The sequence below is a fragment of the Mus musculus genome, chromosome 10 (assembly GCF_000001635.26).
Source record: "Mus musculus strain C57BL/6J chromosome 10, GRCm38.p6 C57BL/6J".
Lineage (NCBI taxonomy): Eukaryota > Metazoa > Chordata > Mammalia > Rodentia > Muridae > Mus > Mus musculus.
Window position 1 is genome coordinate 127,021,889 of NC_000076.6, and position 25,066 is coordinate 127,046,954.

Below are 25,066 nucleotides of genomic sequence, written 5' to 3' on the forward strand. Positions count from 1 at the left end.
TCAAAGCAAATAAAGGCAATGCTGAGAGAGCTGTGTGGTAACTGTACCGCTGTCATTCCCGTCTGCTGCAGACCTGGCCAGCACACCTATTTCAGGGGCACATACCAGCGTATGTATACACCACTACAGAGAGCATGCTGGAGCTGTCAGCAAAGGAGCCCACGTCGCCCAGACAACTCTAACACATGCCAACAAGCATGAAATCCAGATGACAGGAAATACTGCTAGGTAGTTCCAGGGAAGATACATGGTCCAAAATGTCACAGAGTCAACACAGAGTGGAGATCTTTGTCACAGGAACAAGACAGTGTGTTAGAAACTTCCAGAATTATATAATAGACTGGTATAGGCTGGGGACTGGAGAGATTGGGTAAAAGTGCTTACTATACAAAGCCTGGCATGTGTGCACTCACACACAAACACACACACACTCACACATTAAGCACTATACAAATGAGAAAAATTCTTTATTACATCACCATTTAATAACTTTACCCATGATTATATATCTTCATTTTAAACTAAAAAGGAAAAAAAAAAAACAAATTTGAGGGTTGAAGAGGTTTAGAAAATAACTTTTTATAAGGAAATCCAGATATAAAAATTAAATATTTCCACTTAGGCCAAAAACCTATTCAGCCTCGGCCACCTGTTCGTCTTCTCCACATTCGAAGCGCACGAAGTCCACTACAGTCACGCCCTGGGGCTGCACGTACTGCCCCAGTGTAATGGAAGGATCCAGGAGGTACGGCTGGGGCAGCATCCTGGTCTCCGTCTCCCCCCCAGGCTCATCGTCCAGGGAGCCCACAGAGAGAGGGGCCATGCCCACCACGTGCTGCCCCAAGCGGCGGCCAACCTCCTCCAGGTTTGCGATCTGCTCGGGAGTCTCACAGATGACCAGGGCCCCGTACTTCCCCAGCACCAGGTTCTGGAGGGAGGGGCTCTGCGTCACTCCGTGCACATAAGAGCCGACATAGAACCCAGAGGGCACCTTCACCCAGGCAGCTCGCTTAAGAATCATGTTCTCTCCCAGTTTACCTACAAAAGAGCATAAACAAGAAACAACACCACTGGATTGAGGTGACTATGGCGGCACCCACGTGAGCTGTGGATGGTGACCTTTCTGTCCGTGCAGTCAGTCTATCTGCACCGTGATGGGAAGACACCAGCCTCGGCCTGTGTTTAAGGAGGAGGGAGAGGAGCAGAGCCCCTCTGAGAGTACTCTAGCTAAAACAGGCTGGCTGTCACTCAGGCTGGCTGCCAAATTCATGGTTCTGTCTTCCCTGGTTCTGGGAACTGGGGCATTTATCAACTACCAAGCCTTGGTTTCCCCCTCTATTCAATGGAGTTGATATGACCCACCTTTCAGGGTTACTGGGAGAAATAAAGAAGGTGGCGCAGGCAAGGAGCATGCATTGCAGTGTGTCATGCAGAGCGGGCACTCAGAACCCGGCTATTCATCACACTAAACTCAGGCTGAGAGATCCAAATGACCCACAGGGCAATACTAGCAGAGTGGGAGTCACAACTCAAAGCTGACTCCAACTCCCACCCCATCACCAAATCACTCTGGAAACACACCCACCACTGACACAACTGGAAAAGGTCTGTAACCAAAAGCTGCAGGAAATCCAAACCCAGGCACCCCACAGTCCCAACTACCACTCTTCAGAGGTGCAAAGATTCTGTGACATTCTCAAAACTAGAAACTGATTCAAGTTTCTCTTGTTTGCCCAGGATCCCCTTCCTGAGAAACCTGAATAAACCAAGATGAGCTAGGGATGTGAGGCCAACAGCAGGGACTCCGGAAGATACAGGTTAGCCACAGTTACAGCTAGAGGCCATTCAGGGGAAGATCCAGAAGTGCCATTCCTTCCGAGAGTTCTGCACACAGCCATTGGCTTGGCTGCTCTCTCTGTGACTCACAAGACAGAACCAGAGATTACCATGTGAAAACAACTACGCCTTGACTAGAAACTGCAGACCACAGACAATCCCCAGCAACTGCAAGCCAGCCTGCTTTCTCCCTCCCTCAGGACAGCCCCATAGTGACTGGAACGTGGCTTCTAAAGACACGCACCTTCTTAAACTCACTATCAAGTCCCTAAAACAGACGATCTTCCATTTTCTTTAAAGGGGAAAGATTGTTAGGCAGTGGGTAAGGGTGAGTGGCGAATGCCTTTTCTCCCAGCACAAAGAGGCAGAGAGGCAGAGGCAGACGGGTCTCTGTGAGTTCAAGGTTGGCCTGGTCCACAGAGTTCCAGAACAGCCAGAGCTACACAGTGAAACCCAGTCTTTAAAAAATAAAACACCCTCCCCACCCCCCCAAAAGTATTTTTATTTTATGTGTAGGGTGTTTCGACTGCCCTAACCCTAACCCTAACGCTCTGTGAGCCACACACATGCAGCGCCCTTGGAAGCCAGAATCCCTTGGAACTACTGTTAGAGATGTTCACTAGTCCAAGCTGACGCTAGGAATCAAACCACTGCCCTCTGGAAGAACAGCCAAGGCTCTTAAATGAGCTGTCACCCAGCCCTTAAGTTTTCTTCTCCACCTTTAGTGAGATTTTCCCTAAAACACACACAATGGTCAGCTGGAGGATGAAGAGCCATCTCCTCTCTGCCTTTGTTTATAGTTGGCACAGTGATGAGATAATTTTAACTAGTTGTAAGCCATTAAAAACCATGAGAGGTAGTTTAGATTTATATCTAAATTCCTTTAAGGAATTCAGGATTCTGACTGTACCAGAACTCCAGTTCCCTCAATATGGTACCTCTTTTGGTTCTTTGTGGTGTCTACCGCTCCCTAGAAAGGCCAACCCATACTCCCATAGTCCTGCCCTTAGCAGCACATGAGCTTGTAATTCTCTTTTTAGTTACTTGTTGAGAGTTTCGCATATGCGTATGACATGTTTCCATCGCATTTGCTTCTTCTCCCTGCCTCCACTCTGGAGCTGACATCTCGGTTACTGAATGAGACGTGGAGGAATGCCAAAGATACCAGGAAAACCCAATCATAACTTTCCAGAGCCCTCACAGATACTCACCAATCGCTAGGGCCAACTGATCCTTGAGAGAGCCTTCCCTGTCGGGCCCAGCTGCAAGTTCAGAAAGCTCAGAGGAGTTGAGAAAGCCCTACATACAGGAGACAAGTGTGAGCTGGCTCTGACGGCTGAAATCACCCTAACAACAGGCAGAAAGAGCTGAGACCTGGGAAAACACTTAAGACGACCATCTATAAATAGATGAAACTTCCACTAAGCCAGGATGTTAAAAATTGGTAACATTGTCACGCTTATAAATATCTTACTCTACTACTGCACACACACACAGACACAGACACACACACACCAATTCTATTAGACGCTCATCTTCTAGCCCTACCTTCTTAGGATTTCCTAGAAACAGGAGCCGGATTTTTACACAATCATAAAATATCAACAGCAGAGGACTTGTGCAGTTTCCAGGAAGGCATGATGAAGCACACGAGAAGGAAGGGGCCGAGCAGAGCTTGTTTGTGCACGTGGCCTTTGGCTCTGCAGTTCTAGGGCTGGGAATTGGACGATGCATTTCCCTTTCCGGTACTGTTTTTGGGGTCAGGGTCACATTCTGCAATCCTGTAAGACTTGGAAAAACCATGCAGCCCAAGGTAACCTCAAAGTCCTGGAAATCCTCCTGCCTCTGCCTCTTGAGTGCTGGGATTACAGACATGCATCACTGTAACCTGCTGCTGATGAACTTGCAAAGATACAAAAGTGGGAATTCTTTAAAAGCACACATACATAAGATTATCCACTAAATAATTATTTCTTTTTAAAAAAATAATCTGTGTACATCCATATACAAGTCTTTATTAGGAGAATAATTATTTCTAATCATTAAAGTTTGACAATTGCCAAATGCCCAAACACAGGAGACTGGCTGAATAATCCTTGGCACATCGTACAACTTAATACCATGCAGCTAGAAAGACAAAGGACAGTGAACATGGTAGAACACGGTAGTGAACATGACAGTGAACATGGTAGAACTTGGTAGTGAACATAATGGAACATGTTAGTGAACATGCTAGAACATGATAGTGAACATGGTAGAACATGGTAGTGAACATAATGGAACATGTTAGTGAACATGCTAGAACATGACAGTGAACATGGTAGAACATAGCAGTGAACATACTAGAACACGATAGTGAACATGGTAGTGAACATGACTGTGAACACGGTAGTGAATGTGGTAGAACAAGCCTTAATCCCAGCACTTGGGAGGTGGAGGCAAAAGGATTTGAAGCTCATAGCCAACCAAGGCTACAGTGTGGTCAAGACTGGCCAAGTCTGTGTGAGACACTGCTATAGACTGTTTCGTGACACAGGACAAGTGAAAGCAAGTCTACATGTCACCATCAGTACCTGACACAAATGTACATTATAGTGTTGTAACAAGAAATGACTTAAGACGATAATATGATGAGCCTGCTCATCTACAGAAATAGTTAGCAGGGGGGTTGGGGGCTAGAGCAATGGCCATGTGGTTACGATCACCAGCTGCTCTTCTAGAGGACTCTGGTTCCAGCTCCAAGAGACCCAGTGCCCTTCCTGGCCTTCGAGAGTGCACACACATGCTGCACTACACACGTTAAAAAAGGAGGAGAATGGGAGTCAAGACTGAGAGAGAACTCAGAGGTTAAGAGCACATGGCTGCTCTTCTGAGGACCTACGTTCAGTCCCCAGCACCCACATGGCGGCTCACAGCCACCTGTAACTCCAGCTCCTCTTGTAACCTTTATGGGCACCCATATGCATACAAATAAATAAATATAAAGTTTATATAATAAAAATAATGACATTTGAAAGGGAGTCAGAGGGAGCCAGCGAGGCAGTGCAGTGGTAGGGACATGTGCTGCCCAACAGGATGCCCTGAGCTGTCACAGAACCGACTCCTGCAAGTTATCCTCTGACCTTCATGCGCACCCATACACACACACACACACACACACACACACACACACACACACGCACACACCAGTGCTATGATGTGATAGAGATGTTTTCCTAAAGCAACAAGACGTCTCTTATCCTTTTGTTTGTTGGTTGATTAAGACAGGCTTTCTCTGTGTAGCCCAGGCTGCCCTAGAACTCATTCTGTAGACCAGGCTAGCCTCAAACTCAAGAGATCCACCTGCCTCTGCCTCCTGAGTGCTGGGATTAAAGGCATGGGCAACCAGGTCCACCAAAATAATGCCAATGTATTTAATTCATTATTTGTATATTGTCTAATTCAGCTTTGATACGTCTCTGTATGTTTTGTTTTTGTTTTTTAAAGAATTATTTACTTGCCAGGGCCAAGAAGTGGGAGTGGGTGGGTAGGAGAGTGGAGGCGGGTATAGGGGACTTTCAGGATAGCATTTGAAATGTAAATGAAGAAAATATCTAATAAAAAAAAATAAAAGAAAGAATTATTTACTTTATGTTTTTGAGTACACTGTGGCTGTCTTCAGACATGCCTGAAGAGGGCATCAGACCCTATTACAGATGGTTGTGAGCCACAATGTGGTTCCTGGAATTAAACTCAGGACCTCTGGAAGAGCAGTCAGTGCTCTTAATTGTTAAGCCGTCTCTCCAGTCCATTTCTTTTGTTCTTCTGAGACAGGGTCTCACTGTGTAGCTTGTTTTGCCTGCCCATCTGTCCCTCTCTCTCTTTTCTTTGAGAGTTCCTTTAAGTCTATCATTCATGTGATATTTTGAATTGTGAATCTGTGGTTTCTGATCAGCTAGGGCTATGAATAATCAATCAGCTTATGATAAACAAGAGTCAGGACCACTGACCGAAAGCTTTGCTTTACAGGGACGATCAATGCTATCTAGCTGGGACTGAGAGGTCAACATGGCTGAGGGAAGTTCTTCTGGGAAGTATTCCCTCAGGGTCATCACATCGGACAGCATGAGCTGCATCCCCAACACCCACATAAAAAGACGGCATGCATCTGTAATCTAGCAGTGAGGTGGCAGTGGTCTTTCTGAAATCCATTACTAACCAGTCTGGCTCAAGGGGTGAGCTCCAGGTTCATTGAGAACCCCTATCCCAAAAAATGATGGAAGCCAGGTCTAATAGCTCATCTCTCTAATTCCAGAGTTCAAGAGGCAGAGGCAGGAAGATCTCTGTGAGTGTGAGGCCAGCCTTGTCCCAGAGAAGCCAGGCCTAGAGAGATCCTGTCTCAAAAAAGAAGGTGGCACTCAGGAGGCAGAGACCAGCCTGTCTGAGTGAGTTCCAGGACAATCAGAGCTACACAGAGAAACCCTGTCTCAACTCCTTCCCCACCCAAAAAGAGAAGCGCAGTTCATTGGTAGAACAGTCTGCCCAAGTTCCTGGGTTCAATCCTCAATCACTCACCCCAAAAAGGTAAAAAAAGAAAAAGAACAGACCCTAAAATGTGGAAGACAAAAACTCAGCAAGCTGGAGCCGACCCTCACGCTCACCTTACTGTACGTGGAGAGCCGATCCGTCAGGTTCTGACAGTGTGCCATGGTTCCCAGGGCTACTTGCTGGACCAACTGTTGAAATTTTAAATTTCTGGAGACAAAATCTGTCTCACAGTTTACCTGTGGGAATGCATGGATATTGCTGTATAAGCTGTTTACTAATAGTTTCTAAAAGTGCCTTAAGGTTGGAGACCTGTCCAAGGTATTGACGGAACAAGCTGCAGGCCCACAGTTCCGGGGTGGCAGAAGCCAGGGAACTAGTCAGCCGAGGCCTGCATACCCAGCAGGATTCCAGAACACCCTGAGGGACTCGCACCATGGCCACTTCACCTACTGTTTGTGAAAGTGTCTCAGGCTGGCCTTGAACTCGTTAGGTAGACCAGGACGACCCTGAGCTGACCTTCTGGCCTCTACCTCCCGTGCACTAGAATTACACCCACAAACTACCATGTTCATCTCCCAAACCACATTTGTTTATGTTGTTCCTTTCTTGTAGCTTTATCTGTTTTTTACACGCCTTGACCCCACAGACTCCTCTAAGCCTGCTACTTACTAGTCATCAATACACCGAGTAATACATTACTATAATTACCAACTTTCTTACCGTGTTTTTTGTTTTGTTTTGTTTAAGAGTAAAGGCCAGGATTCCAGCTTGTAGCCTAGCTGCCCTCAAACTCACAGTAATCCTCCGGCCTCCCAAGTATGGAGTGAACACAGGCGAGAGCTGCCGCACCCTGCTACTAGTTTCTAAGTCCACCACTTACAGTCTAACATTTTAAGTCTAACATTTAGAATAAATGATCTAGGTTGCTAGGACAATTCCCATCAAGACATTTATATTCTTTTTTTTTTTTACCTTTAATATTTACTTATTATATATGAGAACACTGTAGCTGTCTTCAGACACACTAGAGGAGGGCATCAGACTCCATTGCAGATGGTTGTGAGCCACCATGTGGTTGCTGGGAATTGAACTCAGGACCTCAGGAAGGGTAGTCAGTGCTCTTAACCACTGTGCCATCTCTCAAGCCCTGCATTTACATTCTTAATCCCGTCACATAACGGAGGCCTTGGGGACTTCACTCGAGCCACCGCTTACAGATTCCTTAAGCATGCAAAGGGTCCACCACAGATCGTACTCTCCAAGATACAGCTGTTTCTAGTATGTGGCATCCCAACAACGCACCTCTACTAAAACAGCTGTGTTTCCCTCCTGCAGAAGTCCAATCAAGCCTTCTTTAGTCTTCCTCCCGTGGAGCTTGGCGGCTTTGCTCCATCCTTCCTTCTGGGCCTGTTTGTGCAGCCAGTCCTCTGCCTACAAATGCAAAAGAAACAGAGGGGAAAGTCAGTCACAGGAACTAGAAATGAAAGGTACTTTAAAATATGTCCAAACCATATATGACTTTTTATAATTTCTTTTTCTTTAATGATTTATTTATCTTATGTATGAGTACACTGTATCTGTCTTCAGACACACCAGAAGAGGGCATCAGACCCCACTGCAGATGGTTGTGAGCCACTATGTGGTTGCTGGGAATTGAACTCAGGACCTCTGGAAGAGCAGCCAGTGCTCTTAACCGCTGAGCCATCTCTCCAGCCCCCATATGACTTTTTCTGCACACCCACATTCTATAAGAGAAACTACTAAATGCTTTACACCAAGCGCTGTAGTCGCTGTTGCTTCTCTACTTTTAATCTTTACAACCCCACTATAGGATAGATGGTAGTGTTTTCATTATACAGACAACGCTGACAACACGAAAGGATTCATTGCGATCTCCAGAGTTTGAGCGGGTGTGAGAGCCTCTGGAGTCTAACTCCTAAATTTATACAAACACCGATCTCCAGGCAGCAGCAAATCTCATAGCCATAAGGAACATGGAATTCAGCAAGTTAAGTTTCTAGGTTAACTGCTTCCAGTGAAAACGCAGTCGAAGGGTAAAGCTCTCGTTTAAGCCAAATTTTCCTCTTTGGCCAGTTCTGTCGCACAGGACACTGGGCAGCAGCAGGTCATGTCTATGCTCCGCAGAGTGACCCCCGGAAGGAAAGAATGGGGTGGAGCCGTAGCACCAAATCTCGCAGCACCTCCTCCCACCTGCTTGAGGTCACCGCCACAAGTCTCCAGAGCCTTCTTGCAGTTGACAAAGGAGTAGCCGGTTTTCCGCCGCAGTTTCATAAGGAGCTCCTTGCTGGAGGCAGCAGAGGACAGCGAGGGGCCGGCGTGAAACGTGAGCCATGGCTGGGACGGCTGGAGCAGGACAGCCCTCGCCTGGGGAGAGTAAGGAGAAAGGGATGAGCTCCCGGAGCAGAACGGGAGGAGGGGGAGCACCATCCGCGGGGCCAGGGTCGGGAGAAGGGAAGGGCGCGCGCGCTCACCGAGCGGCCGGTGCACGCGACCGGGAAGAAGCGCAGCGACCGCAGAAGCGACATCCCTCTGGCCCTCCCGCCCATCGGCGCACAGACGGGACGCCGGCCTACGGCGTGGCGCGAGAGCCAAAACGCCTCCCAGAACGCGTGGCGCGAGGATGCTGCCACCTGCTGGCAGGAGGGATGTGCCCGCTTCTTTTAAATTCATTAAAATATTTCACAAAAGACTTAGCGGTAAAGTTGCTGCGAAATAACAACACAAGACATGTAGGTGACACTTTGTTTCTTTATTTCCAATGTACTTTTATATTCATTATCCATTTATGAGTCCGGACACACACACACACACACACACACACACACACACACACACACACACACACACACGGCAGGTAAGTAGGGTGGGCTCAGGAAATTGCCCAAGGTCACCTGGAGAAGCAGAGTTCCTTCAACAAACCCAATAAATAATTGCTGAATTAGTAAAATATCTACTGAACATATGTGTGCCCGGAGCTGTTGCTAGTTTCAGGGGATCGGTGATGCATAAATCATAGCTCTACCCTCCAATGCATCTATTGGTCTGAGGAAATAAGAATCGGGTAAGGCAATATAAGGTCCCTAACCAGTTAAAAGATCTCCAGTCAAGGAAACCACATCCAAACAGAAAGCTCGGGAAAAGGAGTGGTTTCTTCTTATTTTTCTTTTTCTTTTTTCTTTTTTTGATTCCAGAAGCAAAGCATAAGTGTAGACAGAGAGCAATGGCCCTTCCTGGAAGGGATCATCGGAAAAGTGGAGAGGCCAGGGAATGCCCATAGAGTTAGGGAACAAAGCGTTAAGACACTTTAGCTAAAAGTGCAAAAGAAGCAGAGTAGGAAATGAGATACAAAGTAGTTTAGGAGCAGGTGTGTGTGGCCTGAGTACCAAGCAAAGACGTTTGTTCTGACAGTAGAAGCTAATTAGAGCAGGTTTTGGAAGATGGCAAGAGCTTGAGGCGTGGCATCTAGGTTAAGAGAACAGTGGCAGACACATCAAAGATGGTTGTGTGCCGAAAGGCTAAGTAAAAAAAGAGCCAGACTGCTGCAGAGAGGGAGAGACAAGAACCGAAGGCAAAACAAGAAGGAAAACCTGACGTGGAAGGAAGAACTAGAGATTAGAAGAACCTCGAACCCAATCCAGAATGTGATCACATGATGCCTGTGATCAGGTCTTGAGCTTTGCAAAGGATGAAGAAGCTACAGACCAACGGGACATCTCTGATTCTCCTCCTGGGGCTCAGGTCTAGGAAGACTCCCCCTATTGAGACTCTTATTTCAACAAGCAAGAGACAGACATTCTGGAGTATCTTGGCATCCAGCTTTCTGGCAATGTTTAGAGATACAGGAGAGATAATTAATGCCTGTTTTTCCCTTTAAAAATGGCAAAGATGGGCTGGTGAGATGGCTCAGTGGGTAAGAGCACCCGACTGCTCTTCCGAAGGTCCAGAGTTCAAATCCCAGCAAACACATGGTGGCTCACAACCATCCACAACAAGATCTGACTCCCTCTTCTGGAGTGTCTGAAGGCAGCTACAGTGTACTTACATATATTAATAAAATAAATCTTTAAAAAAAATGGCAAAGATGCACGAAGTGGTGGTGCACGCCTTTAATTCCAGCACTTGGGAGGCAGAGGCAGGCGGATTTCTGAGTTCGAGGCCAGCCTGGTCTACAGAGTGAGTTCCAGGACAGCCAGGGCTACACAGAGAAACCCTGTCTTGCAAAACCAAAAAAAAAAAAACAAAAACAAAAACAAAAAGTCAAAGAGTTTTAAAGAGTCCATGCTATGTAAAGAAGTGTAAGTGGTGATCTCTCTGCAGGGACTGTTCATGCCATTTAGTCCTAACTATCCTGATCGCCTTCCTCTGAAGGCAAGTGTTGGGTGCTTTCTTTAGGCTTTAAACTCAAAGCTCCTGGGGTTCTGCCATTCCTAACAAGCAGCCACCCTTCTGCATCTTCCCAAGAGTAGTTAAGGGAACCGAAGGGAAGAGGGAAGGAAGAAAGGGGGGGGGGGGAGACGGGGATGGGGTGGGGGATGGGAGACGGGGACTGGGGGGGGGGATCCATCCTTTTCTTTCCTCTTGGTGTTCGCGGCTCTGGAGGGATGCCATTCCTCCACTGAGACAAGAGTTAGGTCAACAGAAGGGGTGCTGTCCGGCAGGTGCCACCTCCCTGTGCCTGGCCCTATAGATGTTGACATTCACATCCTCATCCCGCTGGGCCAGCTCCAGGTGGAAGTGCTGGGGCAGGAGGCGCCGAAAGAAGGTCTCTGCCCCGTGTTCTGCTCTCATCTTGGAGGCCAGGTAGATGGTGCCGTGGGGCCCACACAGGTGTCGGAGAGTCCCCAACAGTAGCGGGAAGGTAGGTTCCAGGTACACGATATCCGCCCCCAGCACCAAGTCATAGTTTCCAGGAAAGACATGCTGGTCAATTCCCCAGGACAAGGCGCACACCCGAGCCCGGCCTCCGGGTGGCACATTGGCGTGGACGTTATCCTGGATTTGCTCTAGTGCCACTGGCAAATCAGTGATGGTAACATCCCCCCCTGAGGGAGAGTGGGGAGGGAAAATGCAAGTCAGAGGGACCAAGACAGGGCTCCTGACTCCTGCCTGGAGGGTCAGAGACCCTAAGGTCTCGTGTCTCCATGACCCGAAGTCCATACTTTGGCTTTTAGTTGCCCTAACCTCAGTGCCAGCCACGCCAGCCACTCTCATTACTCTACATTCTACAACATCAACATTCTCTCCGAGCTAATCTTCAACCCTTCTGCTCAACACACAACAATCAGATGTCAGCAAAAGCCTGAGCAAGACCAAGCGGGGGGGGGGGGGGGGGTGAGCTATGCACCCCTACCCACACAAACCCAGGAGACGTGACCTCAGCTGAGTCCGAAAGGACAAGCACACATTGGTCAGGTGCGCCTTTCTGAGCAAAGAATGGGGAACACAAGTGCCTGGCAGGCAAAGGGCAAGGCATAGTTTAAGGGAGGCTAGACTCTAGAGCAGAGGTTTTCAATCTGTGGGTCGTGAAACCCACCCCCAATCGGAAAACATAGGTATCTACAGTTACATTTCATAACAGTGGCAAAATTACAGTTATGAAGTAGCGGTGAAAATAACTTTATGGTTGGGGGTCCCCACAACAAGAGGAACTGGATAAAGGGTCACCGTGCATTAGGAGGGTTGAGAACCGCTGAGCTAGAAGATGTAGAAATTGAAAGAATGTCAAGAGCCAAACGGAGGGCCATTGCATGCTAAGAGAGAGTCAGGCTTGATGGAGTGTGGTCTCGTGCTAGGCATGCTATATTGCCAGTTGGAGAAACAGGTTTTAAGAGTAAGATCAGGGCTAAAGACAATGAGATCAGCATTTCAGAACACTTCACTCTCACAACAACTGTGTACTGAGTGCTTGCTAAACTCGAGGGATACAACCGAAGGCAGAACAAAACAGCAGCCTCCAGAAAGTTTATTCCAGACTTGGAAACAGCTGCAAAAGTAGTAACAAAAGTAACTAATCAGCTGGGCGGTGGTGGCGCACGCCTTTAATCCCTGCACTTGGGAGGCAGGGGCAGGCAGAGCCAGCCTGGTCTACAAAGTGAGTTCCAGGACAGCCAGGGCTACACAGAGAAACCCTGTCTCGAAAAACCAAAAAAAAAAAAAAAAAAAAGGTAACTAATTAGAGGCATGATTGATGATAAAGAAAGCAGAAGTGCTAAGAGGTAACTTATTCTTCATCATCATCATCTTCAGTTCTTATGCCAGGTGTCTAGAACACATCAGTGAACAAGACAGGGGAGAATCCACACTTTCGGAGTTTACAGAATAGGCCAATGTGGTGGTGGCAATGGTTTGTCGGCTGTCTTTGTACTTCTTGACCTTGACATTTTTTGCAAGAGTAAAGGCCATTCAATTTAGAGTTAAGTTGTACATTTAAACATTATTTTACATTTACTTCTTTTTTGCATGCAAGTAGCATAGTGTGTGCGCGGTGATGGAAGTACAGCTTACAGTCAGGTCTCTCTCTCGACCTTTTGGGGCTTCTGATCTGCTGGATCATCTCCATGGCCCAGGTTGTACATTTTTTTGCCAAGAAGAGCACAGAAAGGAGGTTTTAGCACTAGGGCAGAGCCAGGACAAGCAACAATTAGAGACCAGGCAAGACCCTAACTAAGTAAAATAGAGGATAGCTGGAGAGATAAATGGCTCAGTGACTAAGCACTTGCTACTCCTCCAGGGGATCCAAGTTTGGTTCCCAGCATCTATATCAAGTTGCTTCCAGTGGTCTGATCTACAACTCCAGGGGATGTGATGACTCTGGCTTCTGAGGGCACCTGCCCTTATGTGTACAAACCTATGCAGGCATACACATAATCTAAAATAATAAAAATAATGTTTTAGGGGGCTGGAGAGATGACTCCGTGGTTAAGAGCACTGTCTGCTCTTCCAGAGGTCCTGAGTTCAATTCCCAGCAACCACATTGTGGCTCACAACCATCTGTAATGAGATCTGATGCCCTCTTCTGGTGTGTCTGGAGACAGCAACAGTGTACTCATATACATAAAATAAATTCTTTTTAAAATGTTTTCAGCCTGGTCTACAGAATGAGTTCTAGAACAGCCAGGGCTACACAGAGAAACCCTGTCTCAAAAAAACAAAAAACAAAACAAAACAAAAACAAAAACAAAAAAAAATGTTTTAAAGGAAAATAAAATTTTAAAAGGGAAGAGGCTGGGGTTGTAACTCAGTTGGTATAATATGTAAGGACCTGGGTTTGAATCCACCAAATAATTGTAAATAATTTTTCAGACTGGAAGTGATGGTGCGTACCTATAATCCCAACCCCAGAGAGGAACAGACAGCCAGATCGGAGATTCAGGGTCATCCTTGGCTACATAATTTGAGGCAAGCCTAGACGACATGACACCCTGTTCCAAATGAAGGGGGATGGGACACTGGCTCAGTGGATACAGGTGCTCACCAAGCCCGACAATCCGCTTTTTATCTCCGAGTCCTATATGGTGGAGGGAGAGAACTGACTCCCACAAAATGTTCTTTTGACCTCACATGTGTGCTGTGACAAATAAAGGCCTGTGCCACCACTGCCTGGCTACACATTTCATTTCTTTTTAATTAGAAAAGAAGAGGAGGAGAAAGAGGGGGAAGAAGAAGAGGAGAAAGAGGAGGGGGAGGGAGAGGAGGAGGAGGAAGAGGAGAAAGAGGAGGGGGAGGGAGAAGAGGAGGGAGGAGGAGAAGGAACAGTGGCAGGAGATGAAGAGAGGACCAAAAGAAATGAAATATCCAGGCATGGTGTAGCTGCCTGTACTCATAGAACCTGAGGAGCTGAGGCAGGAGGACCGTGAGTTCTGGACCATCTGGGGCTACATGGCAAGACACACAGTCAACAAAGCACAAACAAACAGGGTCCGGTGGTTCACATCTGTAATCCCAGCCCTTGGGAGGCAGAAGCAAGAACATCAGGAGTTGAAGGTCCACCAGGGTTACATTAAGCCTTGCAAAAAGACACACGGTCCGTCAAATAGCAACGTGTGCTACCGTGAGGGACCGAGCGGGGAAAGACCAGGAGCACACTTTCAGTGGGATGCTTGGGAGATCCTCACTAAGCAGATTTTGTTTGGAAAAGACCTGAAGGCAGTGCTGGAGCAAACCACGTGGCTTGGCCTGGCTAAAGTCTGCCAAACACAGATCAGCAGGCACAGAGACCTCGAGGCCGGACTGTGCCCCGCAGTGTGAAGAGCAGTCAGACAAACAGCAACAGGAGCTAGGACAGGGAGACGGAGGGGCAGGATCCTAGGATTCGTGGGAAGATAGAGGGGAGGTTTCAGAGGAAGGATTACACTTGGATTGCTGTGATTTAAAAAAACAGGCTCAGTGGATAAGAGCACTCACTGCTCTTCCGAAGGTCCTGAGTTCAATTCCCAGCACCCACATGGCGGCTCACAACTGTCGGATGCTGTCTTTTGGTGTGCAGATTCACATACAAAGTACCCGAATACATAAAATACAAAAACAAGGAAATCTAATAGTAAATAAATAAAATAAAATGAAATGTGCTTTAATTATGACACATGCTCACAAACAAGGGGGCTAGAGAGATGGCTCAGCAGTTAAGAGCTCGCTGCAGAGGATGCAGAGGGGTTCCCAGCACCCACATGGTGGCTTACAAACATCTGTAACTCTAGTTATCGGGGCTCCAGTCCCTATTCTGACTTCTTCAGGCACCAGGACAGCATGTGGTACATACATGCAGGCAGAGCACACACACACACATAAAAATTAATAAAAACATCTTTTAAAACAAAACAAAACCCAAACCTGCAGAAGGCAGGACAGATCCAGGGAGATTGGTCAGGGCAGAGATGATGTTGGTTAGAACTCAAGTAATGACAGTGACTAAGAAGTAATCAAATCCTTAACATATTCTGCACACATCATCAAGATCAATAAACCAATTCTCCTCCCTCACACAAAGAAAAGGGGGGGAGGCTTTTTTTGTTTGTTTGTTTGTTTTTGTTTTTTTTGAGACAGGGTTTCTCTGTGTAGCCCTGGCTGTCCTGGAACTCACTCTGTAGACCAGGCTGGCCTCGAACTCAGAAACCCGCCTGCCTCTGCCTCCCGAGTGCTGGGATTAAAGGCGTGCACCACCACGCCCAGCGAGGGGAGATTTTGATTAAGGATAGTTTTTGAACATTTGGCCTAACTCAGGCCCAAATGCCCATTATGTAAATGAAGAGGGCTTTGGGAGAGGCAGGCTTGGAAATGTGAGCATGATCTCATTTGTGAGCAAAGTGTGAGATGTCAAACGGTCGCATGAAGATGCTGAGTAGGCTAGGCTACGCAAACACCTGGATGCAGAAATGAGAGGATCTCGGTCCTTTCCATAAAAAGGACATGCGAAGCTACAAAGTGATGTGACTTCTCAGGAGGGAGAATAGACAGAAAAAAACAAGGGGTCAAAAGTCCGCTGCTGAGCTCTGGGGTGCTCGGGGTTTCCCTTGTAAGGACAAAAGGGCGTCAACAAAATGATGTAAAAGTGTACCCGTGGTGTGTGGAAGCCAGATGCGTGCTGGCCCAGAAAGCAAAGGACATTTCAAGGAGATGGGAGTATCCTCGTAAGATGCTGAGTCCACCGGAGCGGGCTAGGAATTGACTCCTGGGCTCAGAGCATGGGGTGGGAAGTGAAGCTCACAAGCCCGGCTACAGCCACGGGAGGGAGGGACATGGAGGATAGAAAGCCTGAGTGAAATGGATTGAGAAAAGAACAGAAAGAAAGAAACTACAGACAGGGACATTAGCATTTAAATGTATCCTCTCCCTCCTGAACAGAGCCACTTCCCCCGGCACACACACAATCTATACACAGAGTGTGTATAGATGGTGCGAATGTATATGTATGTATGTGATACATGTGTTTATAACTACACTGAAATGCTTATTGTGTGTGTGTGGGGGGGGGTTGATCCTACATCTCCTGAGCTGAGAGAGAGAGAGAGAGAGAGAGAAAATGTACATATTATCCAGAGAGAAACCCTATTGTATGGGGGGTCCTCGAGTAGTTGATCCTACATCTCCTGTGTGGGGAGGGTGGGGGTATGGGGGTGGGAGTGGGTATATGTGGGTGTGTGTGGTGTATATGTGGGGTGTGTGTATGGTGGGGGAGGGCATGGGGGGATATGTATGTGTGGTGTGTATGGTGTGTGTGTGTGTGTGTGTGTGTGTGTGTAAAGCCTTCCCTTCAAAGGGCTGTTTGAACCTAGCAATGGAAAATACATTTGCACTAAGGAGGCAGTAACACTGTTTCAAACGCAAAGTGCAGCCCCCATGAAGTCCCTAAGGAAGGGGACATCAAAGAAAGTTTTTAGAAAGGACTGAAGGCCAGCAGATTACACAAGGAGAATAGGAGGGGAGAGGCTCAGAAAGAGGCTAGAGAAGGAGGCAGGCTGTTGGAAAGTAGCAAGGCTCCAGAGGGGGTGGGGTGTGATAATGATGGTAGCCATTTTGAAAAAAACCATTCTGATTGTAGGGTGGTGTGAGCCAGGATCTAGGTGGGGGCCAGAACTGGAAACAAGAAGACCAACCAGTTTGACTACTTATTATAGTCTAAGCAAGAGATGATGGATGATGGTGGCTCAGGCTGGGCAGCCAAGAGAGTAGTGGGAAAAAACACAAGAAAATCCCCATGGGTGGCTGTGACTTCATGAAGGGAAAGCCCAAGGAGAGACGGCTTGGCTGGGGGAAGAGCACCAGGTCAGCTTGAGAGTTGCTAATCTCTCCACAGAGAACCATGAAGACACCTATGAAAATCAGTGCAAGAATCGGTAATGGAAGACTAAGTATGGTGGGACAAGGAAGGGACAGACATGCAAGTGTTGAGAAGGCATCCCAGGGTCAGCTGAATCCTGGGATACAAAGTCAGAGAATAGATTACACCCAGACCCCAGACTTGGCGACTAAACAGGGCACAAAAGCAGCAGCTCTTATGGCAGTAAGTGAAGACAGGTGTTCTCTCTCTCTCTCTCTCTCTCTCTCACATACACACACACACAAACACATGGATACACACAGGCATATACACATACACACATATACACATGCACATATACACAAACACATACACACATAGACACACAAAGACATAAATATACACACATACACATGCACATACACACATACATACCATACACACACAAATGCTCACATATACACACACAGAAAAGAAACAGACACACACATACACACATAGACGCAGACATATGCACATATACACATGCACATACATACACACACATACATACCAAACACACATAAACACATATACACATACATACCAAACACACATAAACACATATACAAACATGCACATACACACACATATACCTACATCCACACACACATATACATACACACACATGTACCTATATCCACATACATACATGCACATACACACATATACCCACAAACACATATACATACATGTACACAGGCATACATACACACAGACACAGACACACACCTTTCCCCTTTGCCTCCTTCCCTCCCTTCCTACCTGAAATGGGGTCTTACTCCGTAGCCCAGGCTAGCCTTGACTTTACCGAGACACCCCTAATTCCTGCATGCTGGGATTACAGGCATGAACCACTCCACTTGGCTCCTTTGCTTTTCATGTAACTTGCTCACTCCCATCCAGCCGCCTTCCTCCAACTCATCTGCCTGTGCTTCCCCTTGATGGACTGCTCAGCCCTCAAGGTAGCTAGTGAGAGCACAGCCATGCTACCCAGACCTCACCATCATGTATGTTCCGTAGCATCTTCCCACATTGTCCCTCGATAGACTACAAGTTCCTTGGCACACAGAGAATACATATTGACTGACTGAAGGAATAAATATAAGAATTAATGTCTGCCTCTGCAAAGACTGCCCTTGATGTGACCCACTTCTGTTCCTACAAATAAGGACATCTGGTTTACACGACTTAGATCACTAGGCAAGAAGCTTTTGTAGGTTTTTGCTCAAAGTGAAGCACAATTTCCCTGACCTTTTCCTTTCCCAGGTCTCAGCTGCTTAATTACCAATTACCACCCATATATATATTCACACTCGGGTCCTTCAAAATTCATAACCTTGCTTCTTCTAGTATTAAAAACCCTAGGCTCTATTGCAGTACGGTAGCACACACCTATAATCCCAGCACTAGGAAAAAGTAAGACAGGAGGACCAGGCAGGAATTCAAGGCTAATCTCTACGTAATGAGTTTTAGGCCAGCCTGGACAACAAGAGAGCCTGTCTCAACCAGACTACAAAACCACACCCACACCCCCTACCCACACACACACACACACCCAAAAAAAAGAAAGGAAAGAAAAAGATATTTAAAAGATCCTAACATAACAAAGCTACAAATCTTTGATGAGGTTCACTGTCCTAGGTCTCTCCTTCAGAAAATCCATGCAAGCATTTTAGCGAAAGAGCATCTCCAGTTTTTTTTTTTTTTCACGGAAAGCCTATCTTATTTGTTTCAGGTACCCTGAAGCCAACTAGCTTGAGTGTTCTGAACACTCGTCAGCGCTGTCTGCCTTGCAGGAGAATAGAGGTTTGTTAAAAGGAAAGAACTGAGCTGAGTTCTACCCACCCCCAGGAATCCACGTCCTCACTTCTCCACACTCCAGCTCCCCTCCTCCCGCCGCAATGCCAGCTCACGCACCCTGCAGCGCCGCCAAGATTCCCACGATGCCCGTCCCCGCGCCCAGTTCGATCACCTTCTTGCCTCGAAAATCCACATTTTGACTCTCGAAATAGTCACACAGGCTCAGAGCCTATGAGGAAGGGAAAAAGAAAGTGGGAAACTGTCAGAACGGTGTCTCCATATGGGAGAGCCGGGGTCCGGGGACTGGACCTCTCAGGGACCCTCACTTAGGGCAGCCCATTCCTCACCGCATCCCACACGCGTGCCGCCACCCCAAGGCGCGACCCAAAGTTCTGCGTGATGCTCAGCTCGTGCCCACAGAAGCAGAACCGGCTGCTCTCTGAGTAAGAGTCTGTGAAGAGCCGGATCTCCCGTGGGAACACGGATTCGGGCTCAGTTTCCGGATCGGTGCGAGAGCTGGCCATCCGGCAGATAGAGTCCCCGAGCACCCCGGCCAGCGCTCGGATCCCCTCTATCGGTGCGGGGTTGAGGCTGGGGACTGCCAGCCATATGGGCTGCTCCCAGGCACCGGGCCCCGCCTCCCCAGTTCGCTCTCCTTCCTCCAGCTGGACTTCCTAGAGATGGATGGGGATGACCCCCGAGCCCGGGTACCTGGCGCACACAGAACAGGACCCACACAACACCATACGGGCCAGACTTGGTTTGAGACCACCCGGAGAGAGAAGAAATGATGCTTGAGTTTACTGTCAGAGGCGGGTCCCTCACATCCCGCTCACCTGTGGGGCGCACAGGTACCTGTGGGCATTTGAGAACCCAGACTAGGCCAGAACGACCCAAGGGAGGATGCGGGGTGCCCGGAGCTGGCCTCCCCAAAGCACGGTTAGCAATAGCAGGGCGCAGGTTTCCCCTCCCACTCCCTTCAGGGTCCTTTCCCTACGGTGCTACAGAATTTGCTCTTCGCTCTTTAAAAGGCGGGGCCCGCTGGCGGTCCGCGGGCTGCGTCATCACCTCGCGCCGCGAGCTCGGCTCTCCACGTGGACTGCGTGGCATGATGGCGGGAGCCGAAGCCCCCCAGCCGCAGAAGCGCTACTACCGGCAGCGCGCCCACTCCAACCCCATGGCAGACCACACACTGCGCTAGTGAGCGGGCCCGGCGGGGTCCGGGAGGGAGGGAAGGCGGTCGCGCAGGGGCCACCGCTAGGACTTGCGATGGAGCGGGGAGGGTTGTCCGGGTGACACGTCAGCTGAGGATGGCTTAGGGAGATTGGGCAGAAGGCGGAGTTGGCCGGCTGGGAGGGGTCGCGGTGTTGGAGACTTAAAGTCTGGGTGGACTTGCCAGCCAGATCTAGGAAGAGGGGGGAAAAACTATTGCCAAAATGAAGCGAAGCAAGTTGTCATTTCCACCTTCCGGTTTTTCTTTTTAATTTGGTTTGGATTTTGGAGACAGGGTTTCTCTGTGTAGCCCTAGTTGTCCTGGCACTCACTTTGTAGATCAGGCTGGCCTCGAACTCACAGAGATACAGCTTCCTCTGCCTCCTGAGGGTGTGCACCACTACACCCGGCTCCGATTTGGGTTTTTTAATTTATAAAAAGATAAACATATATACACACTCCTGGCCACTCCTTGTTCCATCCTCGCCACACAAAATACATAAACAAAGAGGGCTGGAGAGATGCCTCAGTGGTTAAGAGCGCTTGACTGCTCTTCCAGAGGCCCCAGCAATCACATGGTGGCTGGAAACCACTTCTAATGGGATCTGATTGCCTCTCCTGGTGTGCATGAAGACTGAACACTCATACACATAAAATGCAAAATACACGGGTAAATAAAAATTTTAAAATATACATAAACAAAGTAGTGCTCCAGTGCCTTAGGCAGTCAGTCTCTGGGAAAACCTTACACACATCAGTACCCAGAAGAACTTGGCAGATCTGCAGCCATAGCCTCATGATGGGACTGATTCACACCCTAGAAGCCAGGGGACTTCCCATTACACCTTCTACATACCACATGGTCCCTGCATGCAGAGTTTTTTTCTAAGCCTACCACCCCCCCCCCAACTCTTACACAAAATGTCTGCACTGGTATGTACAACAGTCTCATGTGTCTCATGTCTTCTTTCTAATAGCCCTGTGAAGCCAGAGGAAATGGACTGGTCTGAGCTTTACCCAGAGTTCTTTGCTCCGCTTATTCAAAATAAGAGCCATGATGATCCAAAGGATGAGAAAGAAAAGCACTCTGGGGCCCAAGTGGAGTTTGCAGACATAGGCTGTGGCTATGGTGGCTTGTTAGGTAATAAGCTGGCCCTTTTCTTGGGACAGGGAGAGGCCTGGGTTCTGCCATCTCAGCAGGTTAGAGGCAGGATTAGTTGACCTTTCCTCCTGGGACCAGACAGCAGTGACATCAGTGTGGAGAGCCTCCACCTTCCTTCTACTCTGGGTCTGTGGCCTTTGCCCTGGAGGAGGGAGGGGGCTGCCTCAGATGTATCTGAGAACCCCGGTTGTTCTGTCTAGCTCCAGTGGCTCCAGTCCCTCCGTGAGCCATTCCACTGCCTTGTGCTGGGTCAGTGAGCCGGGTCAGCACAAGCGTCAGAGATCAGCTCCAGTGGCCACTGATCCTGAACCGTCTTTCTCGGGGATTCCACCACCTTCCCTCTCCTACCCCTTCTCTCACCAGAACACATTCTGCTCCACCCTCTCATGGTCTGGAGTTCCTGTTACATTTGTTTTCCAGAGCATGCATGTCAAGCCACTGGTCTATGTTCACATCTTCCCTATAGACAGGTAACAGTGTGTCAGAGCGGTGGAGCGTGGTGTGTGGAGACTGAAGACTTTGGTTCATGTTAGTGCTGCCCCCCTGGTTAATTGTATGGTCTTAGCATTTCTGACCCTCAGTTTCCCCAACCTTCACACTGTACCAGAGAGTGTTATAAAGACCAAATGATGCTGGGCAGTGGTGATGCACGCCTTTGATCCCAGCACTTGGGAGGCAGAGGCAGTTGGACCTCTGAATTCAAGGGTAGCCTGGTCTACAAATTGTGTTCTAGGACAACCAAGGAAACCCTGTCTCAGGAAAAAAAAAAAAAAAAGAAGGAAAGAAAAGAAAAGAAAGCAAGCTACGTAGTGACATCACCGGCCTGTAATTCCTGCCCTTTTATTCTATCTGTTTGACAGATCTTGTCTTGTTGTTGGTTATTTTATTTTTTGAAACAGGGTTTCACTATGAAGCCCTGTCTGATCTGGAACATCCTACATCAGACAGGCCGACCTTGAACTCACAGAGATTTGCCTGCTTCTGTCTCCCATTCCCTACTTCCAGTTTTTTGGATTAAAGGCATGAGCCACCACACGGTGCTCCTGGGACAGTGTGACAGTGTTTTTTCTTTCTCTTCCGAAGAAAATCTCTGCAAGATATGGGTATCTCTGCCCCACTCCTGACTTAGATATCTACAAATGAAAATTCTCTTTCCTGTTTAACCTCTCTGTACTTCCTCAAAATGTGACACTGATGGTCCCCTTGATGTCTCTATCCCCAGTGGCACTGTCACCGCTCTTCCCAGATACCCTGATTCTGGGTCTGGAGATTCGGGTGAAGGTGTCGGACTATGTGCAGGACAGGATTCGGGCCCTCCGTGCAGCTCCCGGGGGCGGATTCCAGAACATCGCCTGTCTCCGAAGTAACGCCATGAAACACCTTCCTAATTTCTTCCGCAAGGGCCAGGTGCAGCCTGGGGAGCAGCCGGGTGGGTTAGGCTGGTCGGCAGGTAGAGGTGGAGCTGGGCATTCACAGATGGACAATCCCATTGGTGAACATCTGTCCCACAGCTGGCAAAGATGTTCTTCCTCTTCCCGGACCCACACTTTAAGCGAACGAAGCATAAATGGAGAATCATCAGCCCTACGCTTCTGGCAGAGTATGCCTACGTGCTGAGAGTCGGGGTGAGTGAGGAGGGGAGATGCTGTGGGTGGCCTGCCCGGGGCTCTTCCCTGAGAATTCAGCCTGGGGGAGGCACAGCTAAGCAGTAGCACGATCAGCGTCATCACCTCGTTGCTCGGCTGCATGCAGCCCTGTCTCCAACACTGTCGCTCATCCAGGGCCTGGTGTACACCGTCACCGACGTGCCGGAGCTGCATGAGTGGATGTGCACCCACTTTGAAGAACACCCACTGTTTGAGCGTGTGCCTCTTGAAGAGCTAGTAAGTCAGACATCCGAGGGAAATGGCAGGCCATTCAGAGTGGCCCCATAGCTGGTCCTTGAACTTAGCTCAGGGCTGGGAGGACGGGAGTCTCCAGGCCCTAAGGCAGTTTAAAAGATGGGCAGGGACATTCTGGACCCTCTTTCTGCAGAGTGAAGACCCCATTGTGGAACATCTAGGCAGTTCAACTGAGGAAGGAAAGAAAGTTCTACGCAATGGGGGAAAGAATTTCCCAGCCGTCTTCCGAAGAATACAGGATCCCCTCCTCCAGGCAGTGACCCCCAACCCCACCCTGCCTTAGCCAGACCCCCTAGAAGGTGACTGGAAAAAAGATAAAAAAAAAGAAAGAAAGAAAGAAAGAAAGCCAGGCGTGGTGGCGCACGCCTTTAATCCCAGCACTCGGGAGGCAGAGGCAGAGGCAGAGGCAGTCGGATTTCTGAGTTTGAGGCCAGCCAGGGCTACACAGAGAAACCCTGTCTCGAAAAACCAAAAAAAAAAAAAAAAAAGGTCAGCTCCCCAGGCCTTCCCAGACTGGTGGGACTGTGGGGCCGTGACCTCTCCAAGAAGTTGGTTGGGGAGCAGTCTGTGGTGTTCTTTACCCATCGCTCTTACTGCCTTTTTGTTCCTCCACTGTCTGAAGAAATCAGATGAAGCTGGCTGAGAAGGTCAAAGGACTGTGGGCCAGAGGGGATATTTGGAGGGCTGTGGATATTCTGTTCTCATTGAGCACCCCCCCCCCCCCCGGAGCTTCTCTAGCTCGGGTGAAGCATGTGATGCCCACTGTTTAGTTGTGTGTGTGGAGAAACATGTGATGTACCACTGTCTAGGCTGTGTGTGGCTCAGGTTGCCTTCACTTGTGTTTACTTTGCAGTCCTGGGGATGATCAGGGTGTGTGCCCACGTACCCATGTGTGTGTGTGCCCACGTACCCATGTGTATACCCATGTGCCAATGTCACTATTTCCCAAGAAGGGCTGGGGTATGTATGAAATACCTCCTCCCAACTTCTCCCTGCTTACAGTCTGACCCAGGCAGTCTCTGCTGCCTCTATTGCTGCTATCTCTGTGGAAGTCTCTGAAGAGCAAGAGGGTAGAGAGCCTTCCTTGTCTCTACCATGTTGAACTTGATTCCAGAATTTCAGACCTGACTGGCATAGTTGTGTCTCATGAGGAGAGGGAGGGAAGGCGGAGGAACAGGGAGATAAGCTGGAAAAAAATTTAAAGAATTATTTTTATGTTATGTGTTTGAGTGTTTGCCTGCATATATATGTGTGTGTGTGTGTGTGTCACACATGTGCCTGGTGCCCTTGGGGGCCAGAAAAGGAAGTTGGTTCCCCTGAAACCAGAGTTACAGATAGTTGTGAGCTGTCATGTAGGTTCTGGAAACTGAACCCTGCACCTCTGTAGGAGCAGCCAGTGCTCTTAACTGCGGAACCATCTCTCCAGCCACTAACCTGGAGAATTCCGCCGCTGAAAGCAGTAAGCGGCTGCTGACCACAAAAGTCATAGAGGAGGTGGTGTTAGCCTGGGATTCAGACTGCCCTTGACTTTCATTCAGTCCAGAGACAGGGTCTCCAGGTGTGTAGGAGTGAGGGTATACACAGGCACTTATGCTGGTACAAGGACGATTCAGTAAGGTCGGCTTTCATCTCTCACTGTGTGGGTCCCTGGGACCACACTCAGATCATCAGGCTCAGTGGGAGGTGCATTTACCTGCAGAGCCATCTGACTGACTAAGACACTCCTTCATTTCTGTTCCTCAAACCCTAATCCCATGTCTGCAAAGAGGGATCCCCTTGAGCTAAGAGACTTCCTTCCCCAAGAAACAA

General features: G+C 48.4%; 3 protein-coding genes across 6 annotated transcripts; 1 reads left to right on the forward strand and 2 right to left on the reverse strand.

Annotated features, from left to right (window-relative positions):
• Window positions 1-443: 443 nt before the first annotated feature.
• On the reverse strand, window positions 444-8,926 carry Tsfm (Ts translation elongation factor, mitochondrial). The gene is made up of 6 exons (NM_025537.3): window positions 8,856-8,926; window positions 8,575-8,748; window positions 7,666-7,794; window positions 6,477-6,599; window positions 3,048-3,135; window positions 444-1,038 (listed from the first exon to the last, which is right to left on the reverse strand). The coding sequence occupies exons 1-6, from the start codon at window positions 8,907-8,909 to the stop codon at window positions 632-634; spliced, it is 975 nt and encodes a 324-aa protein (NP_079813.1). The 5' UTR covers window positions 8,910-8,926; the 3' UTR covers window positions 444-631.
• A 1,991-nt stretch (window positions 8,927-10,917) lies between these two features.
• Eef1akmt3 (EEF1A lysine methyltransferase 3) lies at window positions 10,918-20,126 on the reverse strand. 2 transcript variants are annotated; one of them, XM_017313752.2, is made up of 3 exons: window positions 20,051-20,126; window positions 19,100-19,211; window positions 10,918-11,426 (listed from the first exon to the last, which is right to left on the reverse strand). In XM_017313752.2, the coding sequence occupies exons 1-3, from the start codon at window positions 20,090-20,092 to the stop codon at window positions 11,017-11,019; spliced, it is 564 nt and encodes a 187-aa protein (XP_017169241.1). In that variant the 5' UTR covers window positions 20,093-20,126; the 3' UTR covers window positions 10,918-11,016. The 2 variants fall into 2 exon arrangements, with proteins under 2 accessions (XP_017169241.1, NP_001191965.1); NM_001205036.1 differs by lacking the exon at window positions 20,051-20,126 and adding an exon at window positions 19,330-19,506 and having other exon boundaries at window positions 11,017-11,426.
• Window positions 19,661-24,477, forward strand: Mettl1 (methyltransferase like 1). Of its 3 annotated transcripts, none has more exons than XM_006513313.3 (7): window positions 19,661-19,833; window positions 20,014-20,182; window positions 21,172-21,335; window positions 22,579-22,763; window positions 22,868-22,981; window positions 23,109-23,239; window positions 23,391-24,477. In XM_006513313.3, coding segments are annotated over exons 1-7 (828 nt in total). In that variant the 5' UTR covers window positions 19,661-19,769; the 3' UTR covers window positions 23,392-24,477. The 3 variants fall into 3 exon arrangements, with proteins under 3 accessions (XP_006513376.1, XP_006513375.1, NP_034922.1); XM_006513312.2 differs by having other exon boundaries at window positions 19,755-19,833; window positions 23,138-23,239; NM_010792.1 differs by lacking the exon at window positions 19,661-19,833 and having other exon boundaries at window positions 20,044-20,182; window positions 23,138-23,239; window positions 23,391-23,573.
• Window positions 24,478-25,066: the final 589 nt, after the last annotated feature.

Coding starts and splice junctions, on each gene's coding strand:
- Tsfm (NM_025537.3), bottom strand. CDS start 8,909: ATGTCGCTTCTGCGGTCGCTGCGCTTCTTCCCGGTCGCGTGCACCGGC. Junction 8,749..8,855: donor TCGCGTGCACCGGCCGCTCG/GTGAGCGCGCGC, acceptor TACTCTCCCCAG/GCGAGGGCTGTCCTGCTCCA. Junction 7,795..8,574: donor GTGGCGGTGACCTCAAGCAG/GTGGGAGGAGGT, acceptor TTGCATTTGTAG/GCAGAGGACTGGCTGCACAA.
- Eef1akmt3 (NM_001205036.1), bottom strand. CDS start 19,506: ATGGCCAGCTCTCGCACCGATCCGGAAACTGAGCCCGAATCCGTGTTC. Junction 19,212..19,329: donor CGGCACGCGTGTGGGATGCG/GTGAGGAATGGG, acceptor CCTTCCTCATAG/GCTCTGAGCCTGTGTGACTA. Junction 11,427..19,099: donor AATCTTGGCGGCGCTGCAGG/GTGCGTGAGCTG, acceptor ACTCTCCCTCAG/GGGGGGATGTTACCATCACT.
- Mettl1 (XM_006513312.2), top strand. CDS start 19,770: ATGATGCTTGAGTTTACTGTCAGAGGCGGGTCCCTCACATCCCGCTCA. Junction 19,834..20,013: donor CTCACCTGTGGGGCGCACAG/GTACCTGTGGGC, acceptor GCTCTTTAAAAG/GCGGGGCCCGCTGGCGGTCC. Junction 22,982..23,137: donor CCTACGTGCTGAGAGTCGGG/GTGAGTGAGGAG, acceptor TCGCTCATCCAG/GGCCTGGTGTACACCGTCAC.